This window comes from Schistocerca piceifrons, chromosome X, assembly GCF_021461385.2.
Source record: "Schistocerca piceifrons isolate TAMUIC-IGC-003096 chromosome X, iqSchPice1.1, whole genome shotgun sequence".
NCBI classification, from domain to species: domain Eukaryota; kingdom Metazoa; phylum Arthropoda; class Insecta; order Orthoptera; family Acrididae; genus Schistocerca; species Schistocerca piceifrons.
The window spans coordinates 110,452,791-110,476,033 of NC_060149.1; the positions used below are offsets into that span (position 1 = coordinate 110,452,791).

General features: G+C 41.0%; 1 protein-coding gene across 2 annotated transcripts in view; it reads right to left on the reverse strand.

Moving 5' to 3' along the window:
• The window catches only part of LOC124721912 (putative sodium-coupled neutral amino acid transporter 11), an 80,292-nt gene that overhangs the window by 51,711 nt on the left and 5,338 nt on the right, over positions 1-23,243 (reverse strand). For both annotated transcript variants that reach the window (XM_047247067.1, XM_047247068.1), the window contains exons 5-6: positions 3,737-3,946; positions 3,407-3,653 (exon numbers count right to left, since the gene is read on the reverse strand). In XM_047247067.1, the coding sequence (XP_047103023.1) occupies positions 3,407-3,653; positions 3,737-3,946 (457 nt within the window). The remainder of the gene's footprint in view (positions 1-3,406; positions 3,654-3,736; positions 3,947-23,243) is intronic.

Genomic DNA, 23,243 nt, shown 5'->3' on the forward strand with positions numbered 1-23,243 from the left:
TGGAGGAAACATTTGCATCAAATTTTGTGTGAAAAATGGAATCAAGTGCTCTAAAACACCTGAAATGTTGACAGTGGCATACGGTGAGTCTGCTCTGAGGAAAAAAGTGTTTATAAGTGGTACAAGCTCTTCCAAGACTGCCGAGAAGATGCTAATGATGAACCTGGCTCTGGACATCCCAGCACATCAACAGATGATAATGTGGAAGCTGTGAAGAAAATTGTTTTGGAAAACTGTTGAATTACTGTAAGAGAAGTTGCTGAGGATGTTGGCATATCGGTTGGCTCGTGTCATGTAATTTTTGTTTTGGGGATGAGACGTGTGTCAGCATAGTTTGTTCCAAAATTTCTCAATTTTGATCACAAGAACCGTCACATGAGCATCGCTCAGGGTTCTTGAATGACATCAATGATGATCTCGATTTGCTCAAAAGGGTCATAACTGGTGTCGAAATATGGGTTTATGTTTATGAGTTGAAACCAAAGCCCAATCGTCACAATGGAAACATCCCTGAGGGCCAAGACCGAAAAAGCATGCCAAAGTTTCACTCACTGTTTTTTTCAATTACAGTGGCACAGTGCACCATGAATTTTTGCCTCTAGATCATATAATCTCATATAATCAATAAAGATTATTACCCTGAGATTATGCACCATTTGTGAGAAGCAATATGCAAAAAACTTTTCGAAGTGTGGAAAAACAGTTCATGGCTTTTGCATCACAACAATGCACCTGCTCATTCAGTATTTCTTGTGAGAGATTTTGTGGCCAAAAACAACATGACAATCATGCCTGAGTCACCATATTCACCGGATTTGGCCCCTGCGACTTTTTCCTGTTCCCAAAACTGAAGAGACCTATGAAAGACCGAAGATTTTCAACAACTGAGGAAATAAAAACTGCATCGCTGGAAGGACTCAAGGCTGTACCAAAAAGTGCTTATGAGAAGTGCTTTGAGGATGGGAAGAAGCACTGGCACAGGTATATTGTATCTGAGGGGGATTACTTTGAAGAGGACAACATGGATACTGATGAATAAATATTTTTTCATAAAAATATAAAGTCACCTTACCTTTTGAACACACCATGTAAGTAAGAGGGAGTACTGTACTGCTTTTTGGAAAATGCGCTGCCGGAATTTTAACAATAAAGCTCTACATGATGGACAACATGTGCTGTCACAAGAAAGAAGTTGCACAATGATCTATATGGTGTTCTCTCACCTACTAAATGACTTTTTCTGATACACATTGCTGTTCTACAGATTTTTGTCTTTTCATAAATCTTATATGGTGAAGGTAACAAACGTACTGGCAACTACTTTACTGATGGGCTTTCCTCCATTGGGCCAATGTGAAGACCCTATTATAAGCAGACTACTTTCAGAGCTAGATTTCTTTTATTGTTCAATTAAAATTGCTTTACTGTGCTCCACACCATACAGTTGCTCGAAAAACTTACACTCATTTGAAAAATGTGGCTTCCACCATTTTCTTCCATGCAACATTTTTCATTATGTTCTGCATATTTCATACAAGACTTTCCCAACATTTTTCCTACAAGACAACTGTCCCAATCCAGAATGAATTTTTACACCGCACCGAAACATGCACCCATTTGAAATTTTCTGGCAAATAGGAACTGTTTGCTAGACCAGAACTCAAATCCAGAACCTTTGCCTTTTGTGGGCAAATGCTTTAATGATTGGGTTACCTGGGCACAACTCACCTGCACAGCTGTACTTCTGCCAGTACCTCTCTCCTACCTTTCAAACATAACAGAAGTTGTTCTACAAGCCTTCTAGCACTAACTTTTGGCAGAAAGGATACCCTACGATTTCTCAAAAATATCACTTATTGCAGGAGTGCTAGTCCCTTAAGGTATGGAGGAGAATTTATCTGATGCTCTGACGGTGCGAGAGAGGTATTGGCAGATGTAAAACTTTGGGGGTGGGCTGTGAGTTGTACCTGAATAGCTCAGTCAGTAGAGCATTTGCTTAGGAAAGACCAAGTTCGACCCAATCTGCCAAGATCTTTACAACTGTCCCTATATTTTATTGGCCTTTGGACAATTCAACACCCTTCATGAATCACATTTTTGTGTAATTTAATAGTAAATGAATATTCCAAGTTTTTCATCTTTCAAAGGGTTCACTGCCTTGGAGTGGCTCTTTCCACAAGGAATATCCCATTATGTAAAACATTTTACAGAAACCAAAATCTGTTTTAACTCTTCCATGACCCTTCGAATTTGTACTACAATTTTATGACAACACATTGACACTTAATCTGTACATTTTACTTGTTACAGTATTCAAGACAACTCCACCAGAGCTATCTCTCTGTAGGTTAGGTGTTTGTACTCCAACACAATCCACCCCAACAACTGGTAGTCTAATCATTTTGGTCCAACAAGAAAAGGGACACATTACCCATGCCAAATACTACACATGAGTAAGCTCTAAACTAGACTTTTATCCCTGCAAGGCCCTTTACTATAAGATCATCTATTTACCATATCCATTAATTTTCACTTTTAGGTTCAAATGGCTCTGAGCACTATGGGACTTAACATCTATGGTCATCAGTCCCCTAGAACTTAGAACTACTTAAACCTAACTAACCTAAGGACATCACACACATCCATGCCCGAGGCAGGATTCGAACCTGCGACCGTAGCAGTCGCGCGGCTCCGGACTGAGCGCCTAGAACCGCTAGACCACCGCGGCCGGCTCACTTTTAGGATGAGGACTTTTCTAGACAAGTTATCCTGATGGCTCAGGAAGTTTAAACAGTAATCCCACTTTATGGAGTTCACAACATTCCACTTGTTGAGTATTTTTGCAAATCTCAGCTCAGGATCCTAGGATTCAACAGATCTGAATGTATTTAATGCTACTTGAGCTTCCACAGATGCTTGTTTCCTTATATCAGGGAATGACGTGAGAACAGCACGTATCACCTTCCCAAAACAAATTCAAAATACCTCCACCAAAGACATTGCAATCATATTTTGTGATCACAAGGGAAGTGAATTTCTTCAATTTTGCAAGATGAATGACAGTCCAAGTTTTTGTGATTGAGGTTTCTCAAAGTAGAGTTGATTAAGCATACTCTCTCAACAGCCTGCATAAATCTTAGTGTTATGGGTGAGAGAGAGTGCACCATCCTCCACACTTTAATGTATATCCAAGAAGAAAATAAAAATGGCACCTCATCTCCATGTCATAACTTACAAAAAAGAAGATACACTCCTGAAAGCAAATTGATAACATTTAAAGACCATATTTTCAATGATAATTTCTACAATATTTTACTGTTACACCTACATTTATAAGTTTTGTGTGTGTTTTCTCAGCACTACCATCTACTGCTAGAAGCAAATAGGAATTCTAAATGTTACTTACACTACCTCCAACAAAGGCTCTATCCTTGCAATAACAGCAATCAGGATAAATCCAACACACACAAGAGATGCAAATGAAATTTTGCTCAATTTCTCTAATTCCCGGTACAAACAAAGTGGTGCTGTTACGAAGATGTTTGCCATTCCAATGACAAATGGACGACTCGCAAATACAGATTCTTGGTGATACACATTAATCACTACTTTGGTTAGTGTATCTCCAACAACCACATTATAACTTATCATGGCTGAAACAAAATCATTGTTCAATGTGTGCATAAAATTTTCAGTGGCAGATTATGTAATTCTTATACAAAGTCTTTTTGCATACCAATGAAAGGGTACAGAAACTGCAGGGCTGACAAAACAAAATAACCAGGTTTTCCAAATGCAGCCTGCATTATTCCTTGGTAAGTAAAACTTCCACTTAAATGTCCACTTCGTACCATTAAGACCAAAGAATAGTCAGTCATCAAAGCAACTACAGTAAGAAGAACAAGTCCAATTCCAAATCCTGATTCACTAAAGGCATATGGTATACCTGTAGGCAAAACATTACTTTATCACAGAAATGCAGTTAAAAATTTGTATGTAGTATGAAAATAATGCACAGATAGCTCTTTGAATTCATCTTGACAAATTATTGATATTTTGCACACAGTCTGGCTGGTAGCCATGGGATATATTTTGTTAATAATAATAATTTCAAATTAGTGTCATCTCACATACCTACATTAAACACTTATGAAACCATTTTAAAAACCATTTCTGAAGTGTTGCCAACAGTAAGTGACACTTGCTTCACAGAAGGGAAGTATTTACAAGGAAAATACTAAATTTAAATTTTTGTGCACTGATGACAACTTGCAAAATTTCTTTAATCTTGCAAGATACTTTGCAATAGATTTTTTATCTGTCATCCTCAAATACTTAAATGTTATCCAATACACACATTTTTTGGATATGAAAAATTTAGCATCTTTCTTAATGTACTTTGAATGAATCGGGAATGGTGTTTGTTTGCATCACCAAATCATAGGTTTTACTCACTAAAATTACTGTTTCTCAGTTACTAGATCTACACACAACTGCAAAATGACTTTGCTACAGTGCCTAAAGCTGCTTACTTATCTCATATGTTAAAAAGTACAAGCTTCTTACCACTCTTACAAATGACAAAAAAACTGCATTTATTTGTAATGATTTGTGATTATTAATCACTGCCATAATATTTATTTTCAACAAGTATTACGAACACACTGGCAAGGCCACATGGACGAACATTTTGTTGTTTTCAGGACAGTAGACAAAATTAGTTTTCAAAAAAATTGATATTAGTCAAATTTCTGTCTCAATGTGCAGAGAATACTCTAGGCAGGTGCTATGCGACTAAAAGCATCTTCTGTGTTGCCAGAAAACAAAACATCCCTCTCACACATTTCTATTTTTGCTTGACAGCTGATATGAACGACATGCACCAATAGGTAGTATGGAGTATCAAAGAATCTAAGTAAGTCGTCACTTATTGTTCAATGTTTATGAAGCCAAACTACAGAGCACAGTAATTTCACAGTGCTCTCTAACACACTAAGTATCTACATTTTATTACAGCAGTTCATGCTCCCACAGAGTGCAATAAATTCATGTGTAAGCTTCAACAGAACTACACACGCATACTCATTTACTTTCTTTTCTGCTTTTTCTCTCTTTCTTTCTTTCTTCATAGGGTCTATGAGAAATGAAAAGTGCTGCTGTCCATTGGAAACTGAGCAATGAATCATTCTCCCTATGATGCTCCAAATTGTATCAACTCCATTTCAGCCTCTAAACACACACAAGCATAAAAAGAATTATGAAATATCTCATTTCCACTTATATAATTATTGAAATGGAACAGCTAACACTTCACAGCTTTTGAAACATACACAATCCCTATTAAATGAAAACTATCCCATGTACAGGTTATCTTAAGCTGTAGCTAGTTACTAATATATGAATACAACAGTGGAAATATTGACATCTGATCAACAGTATAAAAAATAAAGTATAGTTAATTTTTCTGGAACAGAAATATACACATAAAAACAGCTCTTGCTTCAGTGTTGGACTGCAAAAACTTATTTCACTGTGAGACACCAAAATGTGTTCACTAGTAGTAAACTGCTCCATAAATATTGAGTATTAGGATCTACAAGATGCATGTGTGACAATCATATCAGAGTAAACTAAAGACTGTTTTATTGGCAGGACACTTAAATGTAACAGATCTACAAAAGAGACTGGCTACGCTATACCTGTCTGTGCGCATTTGCATTACTACTCCGTGGTCTGGGATCCTTACCAGATAAGATTAACAGAGTACATTGAGAATGTTCAAAGAAGAGCAGCACATTTTGTATTACCGAAAACAGGGGGAGGGGGGGGGGGGGGCGGGAGGTCACAGACACGATACAGGATTTGCAATGGACAAAACAAAGGCATATTTCGTCGCAGCAGAATCTTCTCATAAAAATTTCAATCACCAACTTTCTTCTCCGAATGAGAAGATATTTTGTTGACACCAACCTACATAGCAAGAAATTATCGTCATAATAAAATAGGGAAATTTAGAGCTCGCCCAGGAAGATATAGGTGTTCGCTTTTTCCGCACGCTGTTCGAGAGTGGAATCGTTGGATTAAAAGAGGGGGAATGGGACCAAACTACAAGGTCATCAGTCCCTTGCTCCAAATAAAACAATGTCAGAAGTGTGAGAATAAAAGAAACGAGACCGACAACTCAAAACAGAATTAAAGGAAAAATCTCGAACAATTAAGGGCAACAAACATGTAAATGGACAAAACGGAACAAGAAAACCACAGAAATGCAAGAAACGAGATGAAGAGATTAAAACAACAAAGCAGATTACCATGGCTGGCTGACCATGAGAATAAAAGAGGAGAAGCCAGCCAATATGCAACACATTAAAACCTCCACCCAAGAAGCACTAGGGTGGAGGACACAGAGGGACAAAGGACATGCACTAAAATGTAAAACTAAATCAGTCAATGGGGCGTTATCAGATAAAATTAGTTGCAACAAGTCCGGTAACCCAAGATTTCGTCACTGAGCAGTCGAAGTGGGACAGTGCACCAGAATATGGGCCACTGTCAACCTGGTGCCGCATCGACACTCAGGAGGGTCTGCACGGCACAGGAGGTAACCGTGGGTCATCCAAGTGTGGCCAATGTGGAGCCCTGCAAGAGGCCTGCATGGAAGTCTTCCACTCATTTGTAGTCTCCTTAATGACACACAATTTGTTGTGTGTACTGTTATGACAGTCCATCTCTCAAAGCCAAAAAACGTTAAGGCACAAGTCAGAACGCAGGTCAGGTTCAGAGAGTCCCATCTCCAGAAGCGGTTTCCGCGTAGCCTGTTTGGCCAGCCTACCGGCAACTTCATTGCCTGGGATGCCAACATGTTCTGGTGTCCACACAAACACCACTTAATGATGGGACCAGTCCTGGGCATAGATGCACTCCTGCATGGATGCTACCAAAGGATCGCGAGGGTAGCACAGGTTGATAGCTTGTAGGCTGCTCAAGGCGTCAGTACAAAGAAGAAACTGATTTCCCGCGGCATGAACGAATATACTGAAGTGAACAAGAGATGGCCACCAGCTCTGCAGTTAATACACTGCAGCCATCGGGCAAGGCATGCTGTTCAAAACAGCCTCTGTGGACGTAGGTGAAGCCAACATGACCATCAGCCATAGAGCATCGGTGTAAACCACTTCAGAGCCCCAGAACACGTCAAGAATTGAGAGGAAGTGACAGCGGATAGTGGCAGGAGTAACTGAGTCCTTAGGGTCATGCGAAAGGTCAAGACGAATCTGTGGCCTAGGTGTACAACATGGAGGTGTATGCAGATGGACATGAATGGCAGGTGGTAAAGGGAAGGACTCCAGACAGAAGGTATCACACACGAACCACACTTGTTAGCCCTGACCTGAGCCACCAATGTGGGAGATGAACTGCCACAGGTGGAAAAAGGAGACTGTAATTTGGATGCTCAGGAGAACTACAAATGGGTGCAACGTAACTGGCGAGCAGTTGTGCATGTCTGATTTGCAATGGAGGGACTCTAGCCTCCACCAGAACACTGGTCACTGGACTCTTTCTAAAAGCTCCCATCGCTAGGTGAATGCCACAGTGATGCACTGGGTTGAGTACACACAATGCTGAGGGTGCCGCCGAGCCATAAATCAGACTCCCATCGTCAAGGTGGGATTGAACAAGGGCTTTGTAGAGTTGCAGCAGAGTAGAGCGATCTGCACCCCAGTTGCTGTTGCTCAGGCAGTGGTGGGCATTGAGTTGCTGCCAGCGCTTCCGCTTAAGCTGACGAATGTGAGGTAGCCAAGACAACTGGGCGTCAAAAACCAGTCCTAAGAATCAATGTCTCCACTACAGTAAGTGTCCCGTCATGAAGCTAAATTTCTGGTTCCAGATGAACGGTAAGACGCCAACAGAAGTGTAGGACTCATGACTTAGCAGCCGAAAACTGGAAGCCGTGGGAGAGAGCCCATGACTGCACCTTGTGGATGGCTCCCTGTTGGTGCTGCTCAGCAACACCAGTGCTGATGGAGCAGTAAGAAATTCTGAAGTCATCTGCATACAGAGAGGGTGAGACAGACGGCACTACAGCTGCTGCTAGACCATTCGAGACCTCCACTCGTATAATGTGGCAAGGATATGTAGTCACCAGGTGGTGTCATGTGCTTTGCGTAGATGAAAAAAAGACAGCAACAAAGTGTTGGCTTCTGGAAAAGGCTGTTTGGATGGCAGACTCGAGGGACACAATGTTATCAGGGGTACAGTGCACCTGGCAGAAGCCGCCCTGACATGGACCCAATAGGTCACGTGACTCCAGGACCCAACCCAACCACCGACACACCATACATTCCAGCAGCTTACAAACAATGTTGGTGACTGATGGGCCGATAGCTATCCACATCAAGCGGGTTTTTGCCAGGTTTGAGCACCGGAACGATGGTGCTCTCCTGCCATTGCGATAGATGCCATCGCAGCAGATCCGGTTGAAGATGACGAGGAGATGGTGCTTGTAAACAAACGAGAGATGTTTAATCATCAGACTGTGGATCCGATCTGGCCCATGAGCTGGGTTGGGGCAATGTCCAAGTGCACAGAGGAGCTCCCACTCCATAAATTTGGCATTATAGGGTTCACTGTGGCGTTTAGTGAATGAGAGGACTTTCCTTTCCATCCGCTGTTTGTAGGTGCGAAAGGCTGGAGGGTAGTTCTCCAACGCAGAGGCTCAAGCATAGTGCTCAGCAAAGTGCTCTGCAATCGCATTTGCATCGGTACATAGCCCGCCATTTATGGTAATGCCAGGGAAACTTGTTGGGGTCTGGTACCCAAAAAGATGCCAGATCTTCGTCCAGATTTGGGAAGGCGACGTAAGGCACCCAATGGTCAACACACACCTCTAGCAACACCCTTGTTTCTGTCGTTTTATAAGGTGGCATACACGGGCATGGAAGTGTGACTTATGTTTCTGTAGAGCTCACCGACACACTGTAATAGCCTCAGCAACTTCCAGTGACCACCAAGGGACTGTCTTTCACCAGAGGCAACCTAAAGAGCGAGGGATCGCATTTTCTGCCACACAAGCAATTGAGGTAGTCACCTGCTCAACAATCACATCACTGTTACCATGTGGGGCAGAGTCAATGGTGACATCAGAAGTGAAAGTTTCCCAGTCTGCCTTGTTTAAATCCCATCTGGACAGGCGTCCATAGGCCTGACGCCAGGGCAGTAACAGGAAGATTTGGAAGTGGTCACTACCACACAGGTACTCATGTGCTCTCCAGTGGCTAGATGGGAGAAGTCCTGGGCTGCAAATTGATAAATCAATGGCCGAGTAACTACCATGAGCCACACTGAAATGTGTGGTGGCCCCAGTATTTAAGAGGCAGAGGTCGAACCGAGACAGTAAAGTTTCGACATATTTGCCTCTGCCCGTAAGCACGGCGTCACCCCACGAGGGGTTATGGGAGTTAAAATCTCCCAAAAGTAGGAAAGGTTTAGAGAGTTGATCAATCACTGCAGCTAAAACATTCAGGGGTACTGCACCATCTGGAGGAAGATATACGTTGCAGAAAGTTATTTCCTGCATCGTCTGTATTCTAAGAGCCACAGCTTCAAGAGGAGTTTGAAGGGCACAGGTTCACTACAGACTGATATTAGCACATAAACACAAACTCCACCTGACACTTTATTATAGTCACTACAGTTCCTGTAGTATCCCTTATAGCCACAGAGGGCACGGGTCCACACTGCCGGGAACCTGTTTCCCTGGAGGGTAACGCAGAAAGCAGGTGTAAAGCTTAACAGTTGCCGTAGCTCAGCCAGTTAGTGGAAAAAACCGCCACAATTCCACTGGAGGATGACATCATTGTGAGACTGGGAAGGCATGGAACATTCAATGAGGTAGTTTACACCTCAGGGTCCTCTGCTGCCAACAACTTTTTGCCCAAGCAGTCTATATCCGTTATGTCTGAGGGTCCAGCAAGATCCAGGTCCTCAGCAGATGCCAGAATCCCCACCCCATCCTCAGACACAGAGCTTGTAGGTAGCGGTGGTGTGGGTGCCACTGATGTTCCTTGTTCTTAGGGGTCTTCTTTTTCGATTTCTCGTACTGTTCCTTGGGTTTCACTGGCTGGGAGGACTTCACAGAATCAGTCTCCGGGACTGAGGATGAGCATGAAGCCCTACAACCAGCTGCTTTTGGGCTCTTCAGCTGCTGGCAGGTGTCATCTTTCCCATTAGCAGAAACCTGGAAAGGGAGTAACACAAGGGACCCCTTCCTAGTGAGAGGAGCCGAAGGCAACTTACACTTCTCCGGCACATAAGTGGGGACTGAAATCCCCAATGGATGGGGGAGGGGGTGGGGGTGGGGTGGGTGTTGCTCCCGAAGTAGGTGGTGTGGGAGCAACAGGGAGGGAAGTGCTGCCCTCCCCCCACCACCACCACCACCACCACCACCACCACCACCACCACCACCACCACCACGGGGGCAGGTGTAGTCTCCCGATTCTGAAAGGCAACAGGAATTCAAGGAACTCGTGGAGCGAGAACTGTTCTCATTGCGGCGGAGTACGAGGTTGTCATAGCCACATGATGTAGGCGCTCAAATCTCCTCTTAACCTCAGTGTAGGTCAGTTGGTCCAGGGTCTTATATTCCACCATTTTCCTCTCTTTCTGTAAAATCATGTAGTCTGGCGAGCAAGGTGAATGATGCTCTCCACAGTTGACACAGATTGGAGGCGGGACGCATGGAGTATTGGAATGCAATACACGTCCACAATCTCGACATGTGACGCTGGAAGTACAGTGGGAAGACATATGGCCAAACTTCCAGCACTTTCAGCACCACATTGGGGGAGAGATATATTGCTTGACGTCACAGCAGGAGACCACCAATTTGACCTTCTCGGGTAATGTATTACCCTTAAGACCAAGATGAAGGCACCGGTGGTAATCTGGTTATCCCTCGGACCCCAATGAATGCGCCAGATGAAATGAGCATCTCGCCATTCTAAATTGGCACGCAGCTCATCATCAGATGGCAAAAGAAGGTCCCAGGAAATATAATACCCTGGGCCATGCTTAAGCTGTTATGAGGCATCATGGTAGCACGCCCAACTTGCCTCAAGCGTGTAATGCTTGTTACTGGGTAGAGGATGCTGTTTTAATCAAAATTGACCCAGTGCGCATTTTGGACAAACCCTCCACCTCCCCAAACTTGTACTCCAATTGCTCCACAAAAAACTGAGGCTTCATGGACATGAAAGATTCCCCATCAACTCTCATACATATGAGGTACCGGGGCGAATAAGCTTCACTGCCATCCTTAGCCTGACGTTCCTACCATGGTGTGGCCATGGAGGGGGCCAACTCAGGGTCATATTTCTTAACATTAAAGTTAAACTTTGCCCACTTAGAGAATGCTGGCAGCAGACCACCAGAAAGAGATGATGTACTATGCTTCATGGTGTGTCATCATTGGCACAGAAAGTTACACTGCATAGTGCATGGTGGAAAACACACCCAGGAAGGTGTCCTCACCCAGGAGATGGAGAATGGGCGGGACTGCAATGCGATGATGAGAAAGTGGGCTAAAGATCTCAATGCACAATGGACACAATGCCCATGTAAGGCGGCGTCCTCTGATTGGCTCACTCTTCGGGAAAATTTAAAAAATGTAGTTTCAAACCCTTCAGGGGACCATCACAAAGGCCAAAACGTGAGAGACTTGTTTTAGTCGCTTCTTATGACAGGCAGGAATACCTCGGGCCTATTCTAACCCCCAGACCCACAGGGGATGAGAGAACTATTGTGAAGGTGGTTTGATGAACCAACTGCCACGCACTTAAGTGTGATTTGCAGAGTATCCATGTAGATGTAGATGAAACAGCATTGGAATATGCTCAGTGATGTATAAGAGGTATCATTCACAATGCTTTATGAGAGTAGATCAGAAGCTGTACTGTGTCCTTGTGGAACAAAGTTGAATGGTCATTTAGCCACAATTGAAACGTGCCATGAAAATCATTAACTTAGAATACTAGAAACATTACAGAAATAACAAATCCATAAGAGAACGTGTATTGCTGTTGAAAAAACATGGTTAAAAGCATAACTGAACCACCACATACAGAACTGTCAATTTCATACATACTGTAAATCAAAGAAATGTGCAAAACCTAAACTTGTTTAAAGCAAATACAAGTTTCCTTTAAGAGAACAATTCCATCATCATATGGATGGTGAACTTAAATGAGAACAATAAGAGTGCAGCCTGCTAGAGCAAGATATCCATTGTCAAGAAGCTGGGATTTTTACTGGCCACATTAAGACAGCACCACCACAGTGCAGTCTAGAAGTACTCTTCAGATGAAAGTGAAAAGAAAGCACACACAAAAAGGTAAGTGACTAATCAAATATGCCAAACAGGAGTCACAAGATTAGTGGTCTTTCAAAATGTCCAGTTACTATAAAACAAAATCAATGAGCTAGAATTATTGATGTCAGATAAATTAAAAGAAGTACTTGTTACATGCTTAGTGAATATTAGCTAGCTTATGGGATGTTAGCAATTACAAATATACAGGATTTTGTTTCGTCATGGCATTTATGAAGAAAAATTGTTACTCAAAGAGGAACATGTATATACTCAAACATAAAAATATTCTTTAACAAACTTGAATGTAGTCTTGGCAGTACCAGGACCGGAATAAAACAGTTATGTGTAGAGAATTTAACACTGACTTCAACAAAGTTTCAGAAGAGAGAGATGATCTTATGGCTGTATCTGCAACATACAATTAATTGCAAATTTTTTTTTGTGGGGTTTTAGGGCACTCAGCTACTGAGGTCATTAGCGCCCAGTCACAAATGTAAGTGCACATATAATCTGGTAAAACTCAAGGGGGGAAGGGGGTGGAGGGGGGGAGGGGGGGGGGACACCAGAAAGTTCTTACAAAGACGCAAATAAAATAATTAAAAGAGTTTGATGTCTTTGGACAAGTCCGTCAAAGTAATAAAACTTTGAACATGAGCAGCTGCTCGAGCGTCATCAGCTAAAATTTCCTGTAAAGTAGATGGCAGAGACAGGACAACACGAGATTGACTAAAACGGGGACACGACAATAAAACATGGCGCACTGTTGATGCATGACCACAAGGGCACTGCGGGGCTGCGTCACCTGAGAGCAGGTAGCGGTGGCTAAACCGGCAATGCCCAATCCGCAACCTGGTCAGAAGGACCTCTTCTCGCCAAGATGGTCGGGAGGAGGTTGTCCAAGCAGTTGGGAACGGTTTTACTGCCCGGAGCTTGTTTCTTTGAAGTGATGACCAAGTATCCCACCACAAAGACACAAGCCTCCTACAAACAACCCCACTAATGTCAGATGACGGGACACAATGGGAGGCTGGCCGAGGCAGGAGGACTGCAGCCTTGGCTGCAGCATCAGTAGCCTCATTCCCAGGCACTCCTACATGGCCGGGAACCCACAGAAAGCTGACAGGAGAGCCATCAGCAGCAGAAGAATGGAGGGACTGCTGGATCCGTTGCACCAAGGGATGGACCGGATATGGAGCTCCGAGGCTCTGAAGAGCACTGAGTGAATCAGAGCAGAGTACATACGACGAGTGGCGATGGCGGCGGGCATACTGAACGGCCTGATGGAGAGCAAAAAGCTCGGCCGTAAAGCTGGAACACTGGTCAAGGAGCCGGGATTTAAAGGTGACTTCCCCGACAACAAAGGCACAGCTGACACCATCGTCAGTTTTGAAGCCATCAGTGTAAATAAAGGTGTTACTGGCAAGTCGCACACAAAGTTCGACAAACCGTGAGCAATACACAGCATCTGGAGTATCCTCCTCCGGGAGTGAGCTGAGGTCAAGATGAATGTGAACCTGGAGACAAGGTGGTGTCAGGCTCTCACCCTCTCTGAAGGTGGTAGGGATGGCAAAATCCAATTGTCGAAGCAGGCGACGAAAGCTGACTCCAGGGGGGCAGCAGGGCAGACACATACAACCCATACTGATGGTCGAGAGAATCGGCGAAGAAGGACTGATAAGAGGGGTGGTCAGGCATTGACAACAGCCAGCAGGCATACCGACAAAGCAGTATGTCGCGCCGGTAGGTCAATGGTAATTCAGCAGCTTCAGCATAAAGACTCTCGATGGGACTAGTGTAGTATGCTCCAGTCACAAGACGTAACCCCCGATGATCGAGTTGAGACGGCGTAAGAGGGATGGCCGAGCAGACGAGGCTCCCATAATCCAGCTTTGATCGGACTATGGACCGATCTAAGCAAAGCAGGACAGTGCGATCCGCTACCCAAGATGAACCACTAAGAACACGGAGGACATTAAGGGAATGTGTACAATGGGCAGCCAAATAAGAGACATGTGGAGACCAACAAAGTTTCCTGTCCAGTGTGAGCCCTAAAAACTTCGTTGTCTCCACGAATGGGAGAACAACGGGACCGAGACGTAAGGATGATGGAAGGAATGCTTTATATCGCCAAAAGTTGATGCAAACCTTCTTCTCTTCAGAGAACCGGAAGCCATTAGCCACACTCCATGAGTATAGGCTGTCAAGACAACGCTGAAGGCAGCACTCCAGGAGGCATGTTCTCTGGGCACAGCAGTAGATCGTGAAGTCATCAACAAAAAGAGAGCCTGAGACGTTAGGTGGAATGCAATCCATAATTGGATTGATCGCTATGGCAAAAAGGGCTACGCTCGAAACGGAGCCCTGAGGCACTCCGTTCTCCTGGAGGAAGACGTTGAACAACACGGAACCCACACGTACCCTAAACATTCGGTCTGTTAAAAAATGAATCAATGAAAAGGGGCAGGCGACCACGTAGGCCCCACCCGTGCATAGTGCGGAGGATACCTCCTCTCCGACAGGTATCATAAGCCTTCTCCAAATCGAAGAACACAGCTACTGTTTGGCGCTTTCGCGAAAAGTTGTTCATGATGAACGTCGACAAGGTCACACGATGGTCAACAGCGGAGTGGTGTCGACGAAAGCCGCATTGAACATTGGTAAGTACCCATCGAGATTCAAGACTCCAAACCAACCGAGTGTTAGCCATGCGCTCCATCACCTTACAGACACAGCTTGTAAGAGAAATGGGGTGGTAACTAGAAGGAAGGTGTCTATTCTTTCCGGGTTTGGTATTGCGAATTGTAAGTTCCCCCACAGACAGGATAATGATAAACAAGGATAGTCCTTAATACACAGCCAGAAATGTTAACGCATTTTCAGGCACAGCTCACGGTATCCATACTGTGGAAGGTTGCAACATTTACCAATCTGAACTAACCTAAACCTCGGGCTAGGCTACAGTTTCACCACAAAGATAATTTCGGGAGAAGGGGAAGAGGCAATGTCACACACTAGCAACAAGTGTACACAATGTAACTCCTTTTGGTTTCATAATCAACTACTAAATAACACTAAAACCCATCTTCAAGGTAAGATATATAGGTGGCTAGCATATTTATACGTTGAGATCCCATTTCCCAACCATCACAACACATTTCACTCAAAGACATGTTCTTGGAGAAAGTTTTAATGCAGTGTGTTGCTCTGGTGTGTGCTTAACATTTTTCACATTTTTCAGTTCTTAACTTCAGACATTTAACGTTTTGTGTGCATTCAGTATGTAGAATTTGTGTGTCCTTGAGACTAATGATTGGTGTTTCTGTAATGTCATGACTTTTGTGCTGTGGCTGACTCATAAGCAAACCCACCAGCCTCCATATTAAGTGTCTGTGAAGCTAGCATACCACATTTACTGGTTTTCATATTTACACATGTGTAAAACAAAAATACAAATGTACTTCACATGACATAACATATTACATATCTCTCCAAAATGCATTGTTTTGTAACGTCTGTTGTGCTGAAGTTTAGAGCAATGTAACTTCACTGTAAAATGTTACCAACCATTTTTAAAAAACTTCATTTAGTAGGTGAAATGGGTAGTTACAACAAAGGAATTGTCTTTTATCACTTGTTAATGCACATTTCACTTCAATTCATTCGTTTATAGAAGAAATCTCGAATTTATACAATACACTCACAAAAGCAAACTTGCTAATAACAGTAACAGCACATTTCCCCCACATGTATTTCCTCTATTCATTCATAAATTTCTCGCTAAGTGGTGACACGTTACCTTATTGTAGCACACTCCAGCAAGACATTTAAAAATTAATTCCTATGCCAGATAAACTGACAATCCCAGAAAAAGAAAAAAAAGAAAAAACTATCTAAACCACTAATACTAGACCTCATTTAATGACACATCAAAGCATAAGAGAGATACAGACACTGCTCTGATTGTAAACATTCAGCCACTCTTTCCATTTTCTATTTATGTAAGCAGCAGAACCTGACAATCTTGTGGAAGTTAGTAGGCCTTCCTTAGGCTCTGCTACTCAAGCCTTCGGAAGGCCCGTAAGAGCTGTATTCTGTAGGAGCCAAATCCCAAAACCCATACTACATTGAGCTAATGTGCATCTCAAGCCGCTTCTTAAGACTAGCTGCTACCTGTTCAAAAAATATTGTTCGATACCAACAATCCCAAAAAACATTCACTGCCATTTTTCATGTGGAAAATACTCCAAATGTGATTTCATAATTTAAGTTCTGTAACACATTACTAAAAGACATTACAAGATGGCTGCAACTGAGAAGTTTAGTGAATTTGTGCCTCCAGTTATTTCGAATTTTCAAATGTTATCCGGCATCAATAGCAAGAAGATGATCAACAAAAGTGCTTCGCAAAGTTTCAAGTCTAGTGCCACGCAAAAAACCTGCAGTGAAAAATCATCCAACTCAAAATGTGTGTAACATGTGAAGTCCATCCTGACAAAGCAAAACTAGTTGAAACTATAAATTCGTTGCAAGAAATTGTGCGCATATCCTTGGCAGAAAACAGAGTGTTAGCTGATAGACTCAAATGTCTTGAAAATGATCATGGAAAACTAAAAACCGCCGAGCAGGGCGTAAGTGAATTAGACAGAAATAAAGTGTACACAGTAACCGATGATTCCGTCGCCATTTCAAGTTTTCCAACACATTCTGGGTGTACCGGTAACGCAAACCATAGCGCAATCATTTCGTCGTCTTTAATAATAAATTCTCCTGCCGTGCTCCAAAAAACGGTAGGCCTATCTACAAAAGATCAAATCGTGCACCATCTGAAAGAAAAGCCTGTTATTAAGCAAAATGTGGAACCTACACAACAGAGTCCGTGTAAAATAAAGTGTGCAGATATCGTAAATAGTGTTTCTTCTTCAGTAATAGCTCAAAAAAACAAATTCGATATCCTACTACAAAACGATGGTCATTGTGAAAAACAAACTTCTGCTGCATACAATAAATTTGCTCCCAAGACCACAAAGTTAACACAGGTTCATAGATATCAAAAAAGGTTACCGAATGTGCAAAAAAAAATATATCTACACAGCAAAAACACGTTTCAAAACCTTCTAGCCCCAAAACTGTGATAAACAAAAAAATTTGTGTGCTTGGTGACAGTCATGGACGTGGAATTTCAGCACTATTGAAAGATAAATGTAATTTAATGGTAACAGGTTTTGTGAAGCCAGGAGCGCAGTTTTGTGAGGTAAATAAACTAACAAACTCTACTGATGTATCTCACTTAAGTAATTGTGATTTTGTCGTGCTTCTAGGTGGTTCAAACGATATATATAGGAATGAAACAAAAGGGTTTGCAAAAGAAATGAAGGAATGCTTAAACAACCTATTACATACAAATGTACTCGTTAACATTCCTCATCATTATGAGTTGCCTTCCTGGTCCTGTGTCAACCAAGACATTTACATTGCAAACAAACTGATATCAGAAATATGTTCTACATTTCATAATGTAGAGATAATTGATACATACAATTTAGGAAGAAGATTTCATACAGCTCATGGACTACATTTAAATATGTTAGGAAAGGACCAAATAGTAGAAAAACTTCGAAATCATATCCTGAAGAAATCAGCCCCATATCAAGATCGCCAAACAACGACAAATTACAAAATTGTTTAGGCCAAAAACAGAAGCTTTGATGGAAGCAGAACTGTGTCAACCACTCAAAACCATCTCTGCTACTGAAAATTGCGGGCAAGAAGCCACACACAAAAATAAAATCTCGGCCAATTTTTTAGGGTAAGTGCTGTGTCAGAAATACCTTTAGAAAAGAAATTAATTAAACCCTTAACTGAAAAGTCACAAAGTTCATCATTTCTTGTACTACACCATAATGTCCAGTCATTCAGAAATAAGATTCAAATGCTGGAAGTGTTACTTCAGTCTCAAATAAATCCAGATGTAATATGTATTACCGAACACTGGCTGTCTAAAGAAGAAATTCAGTCAACCTCTATTCCAAGGTACTCATTAACAAGCTTTTATTGTAGGAATTTCTCCACACATGGCGGTACTGCTATATCTGTAAAGAACCAGATAAAATTCAGTGAGGTAGGCCTAAATAAACAGATTGCATTATCTGAAGATAAGGAATTTGAGCTTTCTATGGTTAAGCTGCCTGAACTAAACTATATAATTGTGTGTATGTTTGTGTTTGTTTGTGTGTCTATCGACCTGCCAGCGCTTTTGTTTGGTAAGTTTCATCATCTTTCTTTTTAGATATATATAATTATAAATGTATACAGAGCACCAAGTAGTAATATTCCAAATTTTATGACCAAATTAGAAGTTCTGCTGAATAGTGTCAGCTCATTAAATATGAGAATAATACTTTGTGGCGATTTTAACATTGATTTATCAAAAAACAGTAATGCTAAACTTGATTTGTTAAACATGACCAAATCCTTTAATATGATCCCCACAATACACTCTCCAACAAGATCAACAGAGCATACTGATTCAATAATTGATCAAATCTTCATAACTGATACTGGTTACAAATTCACTGGCGAAGTACTGAGCATGGGATACAGTGACCATGATGCTCAGCTACTGAGCTTTGACATGGAAAATAGTAAAATCAGCCCCAAAAAAGTATTTCAAAGAAGAAACTTTTCAGATGTCAATATTAGGATTTTTAACTTCCTATTAGCTAAGGAAAATTGGAACAGTGTTTACATGCAAACAACTGTTAATATGTTCTTAAGCTTCCATAACACCTTCCTTTATTACTTTAATACAGCAATTCCTTTTGAAACAAAAACTTCAAGCAATCAAAATAGAAAGTCGTGGGTAACAAAAGGAATCAAAATTTCTAGTGAGAGAAACACATTTCTCCAATATTGCTCCAAAAAATACATAGTCAATGAAGAATTTTCTGACTATTGTAAAGCCTACAAAAAACTTATCTTAGAGTGATTAGACAGGCAAAACTTCTATGGAATGACAATTTCATAAGAAACTCTTCAAACAAAATGAAAGCTATGTGGAAAGTTATTAATAAAGAAACTTGTAGTTCAACACCTAAAAAGGAAAACACTTCTCTAACACTTAATTACTCTAAGGTCACAGATCCATACACAGTTGTAAACAAGTTCAATGAATATTTCACCTCACTAGCAGAAGATCTCATTCAGGCAAACTGCAAGGTATCATTCAATTCCACCAATACGTCAAACAGCACTAATGCTACAATGTTTGTTTATGAAACAAACCCTGATTAAATTAGGAACATAATAAAATTGTTACCCAATAAAATCTCTAGTGGCTATGATGAAGTACCTGACCTCATATTAAAGGTGTGTGCTCCCCATATAGTAAAGCCATTATCAACCATCTACAACCAATCATTAAAAACTGGCATTTTCCCAGATGCTCTCAAAATAGCTAAAGTCTCACCATTACTAAAGAAAGGTTCCCCTGATTTAGTATCCAATTATAGACCATTATCCATATTAAGCATCTTTTCAAAAATCCTGGAAAAACTTTTATGACAGGCTTATAAATTTCATAAAAAACAACGCACCAATCAGCATTCAACAACATGGTTTTAGTAAATCTTTATCCACCCAGACAGCAATTTTTGAACTGTTGGACCACATACTGAAATCAATTGACCAACATAATATAGCTGCAGGTATCTTCTTAGATCTCTCTAAAGCCTTTCACATACTAGATCATAAAATACTGCTTGCTAAATTGGAAAGAAGAGGAATAAGAGGTGTGGCTCACAACTGGCTATGCTCTTACCTACAAAACCGCAGACAGAAGGTATCACTTCAATATGATATTAATGTACAGAATAAAATAAATAACACAGTATTCCTCTCGGAGGAAAGAACAATAAGATATGGTGTTCCCCAGGGTTCTGTTCTAGGGCCATTACTTTTCCTCATTTACATAGATGATCTTGTTGAACGTATGGGCCCACAAAAAACTATCCTGTTTGCTGATGATACAAGCATAGTGTTGACTGGATCTAGCCCTGAATCCCTTCAGACAATATCTGATAACTCTATGAAAAAACTGAGTGGTTTAACAAAAATGGCCTAATTGTTAATAGTGGGAAAACTATATGTATCAACTTCCATCTAATTCCCACATCCAATCAAAAAACTATCCAAGTAAAGTTAAATAATGATAAAATTGAAAATGTAAATGCAACAAAATTTTTGGGTCTATGGGTCCAACAAAATTTAAAATGGGACACACATATAAACAACTTATCAAAGAAACTCTCATCATTGTGCTATGGACTAAAAATACTGAAATCTACTACAAGTAAATCCACACTAATGCAAGCATACCATGCGCAGTTCCACTCATTGCTCCGCTATGGAATCATCTTTTGGGGAAATTCAACTCACAGCACAAATATATTTAAACTACAAAAAAGAGCACTGAGGATAATCTGTGGCCTCAAAAAGCTGGAATCCTGTAAATGTCAATTTATAAAACTTAATGGTCTAAGCATCCCATCCCTATTCATTCAAGAAACAATACTGTTCACCAGGGAATACCTCTCAAGAACAGGCAAATTAATCCAAAACAATGATATTCACGCTCATTATACCAGAGGGCAATCTAATATCCATCAAACTTTTTCAAGGACATCATCATACCAAATATATATATAACTCATATGGGTGTCTTATTACACAATAAAATTCCAGAACAAATAAAAACTGCTCCAGATCCAATATTTAAAAATAAACTAAAGGCATTTCTGACAAAGCACTGTTTCTATTTAGTACAAGAATTCCTGGAAATGAAAAATTATAAAGTTCCTTTGTAAAATACTGTGATTGGAGTAAAACATTCTGTAGGCAAAATAATAACCTAATTTCTACTATACACAACTATGTTTCAGTTTCACTTCCCAAAATTTTTTAACTCTCTTTTTGAATGTACAAGTACACATTCTATTAGTATTAAAACTTAATTGTCTGTGAAATCTCAATGTTAATTTCATGTTTAATGTAGTTTTTAAATGACATTGTCCTTCTGTTGTGTTTCCAGTTGATATTTTCACTATTCTGTAATCTCAATGATTATTTGTGTAAAATTAAAGTAGCACTACATTGCCTACATGTTTCTTAGTTCCCCATGTAAATTGTTTGTATTCTCTGTATGTGAAGTTACTATATTCATCAATGAACAATTTTGTGTACATTTTTTAAATGGCAGTTCATTGCCTATTTTTTTCCTCCAAACTACATATTTGTTAAGAAAAATGACTTGTCCTATATCATGTGTACTTTGTACAATATGTGATCCACAGCATAAATAAATACAAATACAAATAATATATATTTTGGGACTGCTCCACCTCAGCAACACCTGCATGTTCCAGACACCACTAAGTAAATATCTTCTGACTACTACAGGGTGATTATAATTAAGTTAAACTTTCAAACTGCTGTAGAAATAACACCACTGATCAGAATGACATCAAACTGCAATGGAATATTATTGAGGAAGGGAGAAAACATATGCCATAAGAAAAATAAGTAGACAAAAATGTAGCAATAGATGGCGTTGTAAGCATCATAATTTAATAGTGGTCAGCTATGAATGACAACTGAACCATACAACAATGCCTAAGGTGTATGTTTGGTGTTAAACTATACTACTCAGTGTACATGGCTGTGATACTATTAGTTACGTAAGCCCATCCACCACGGCAAGGTCATATCACATTGAATGGGAAAAAATCTGTTTTTAATTGTCCCGAGGCCAAAAACCACATAAAAAGCATCACTCACATCAGTTTTTAATTGTCCTGAAGCCAAAAACCACATAAAAAGCATCAATCAAAATCAAATCTGATTATTAATTTCCACATGACTGGCGCAAAACATGTTCAGTATGCTGTCCACCATTTTCTGCAACAAGTTGAAATCGAGAAACAGCATGTTCCACAACTGATCAAAGTGTTTCCGGAGTCATGTTCAGAATGTGTTTCACAACGCAAGCCTTCAATGCAGCTAAGTTTGCAATCTGAACACTGAACACAACATCTTTCTGATAGCCCCACAGCTAGAAGTCACAAGGGTTAAGATCAGATGATTGGGATGGCCAGGCTGTACGGAAATGGTGGGTGATAATTCTAGCATTTCCGAAATAACGCTTCAGCAGCTGCTTATCTGGATTTTCAATGTGCATAAAAATGATCCCATACACACACACACACACACACACACACACACACACACACACACACACACACACACACACACACACACTGTTGGAGAGCTGGAATGATGTGATTGTGCAAAAGAGACTCATAGCACTTACCAGTGACAGTAGAGGTAACAGGACCAGAAGCACCAGTCTCTTTGAAAAAATGTGGCCGTATGATAAATGATGCCATAAACTCTTACCACACAGCGACCTTTTCAAGATGAAACGGTACTGGTTGGTGTGTGTGTATGGATATTCCATTGTCCATATTTGACAATTCTGTGTACTGACATAGCCTGTCAGATGGAAGTGAGCTTCTTCTGTCCACGAAATCTTCCACGGCCAATCATTGTCCACTTCCATGTGAGCAAGAAATTCTAAAATAAAGGTCTCTTGCTGACAGGTCAACAGGAAGCAACTCGTGCACATGGGTAATTTTGAATGGATAGCAAAGAAGTATGTTCTGTAGGATTTTAAGCACTGTGCTCACGGGTATGTCCAATATTCGGGCAATTCGCCGTGCACTACACGTTTACCACCACCACCACTCATCTCCTCCTACATTGCTGTGGGCACTGCTTCCACTCACATCTAATCAATTCGTTTCCTCCCCCTATCAGGTTGCAC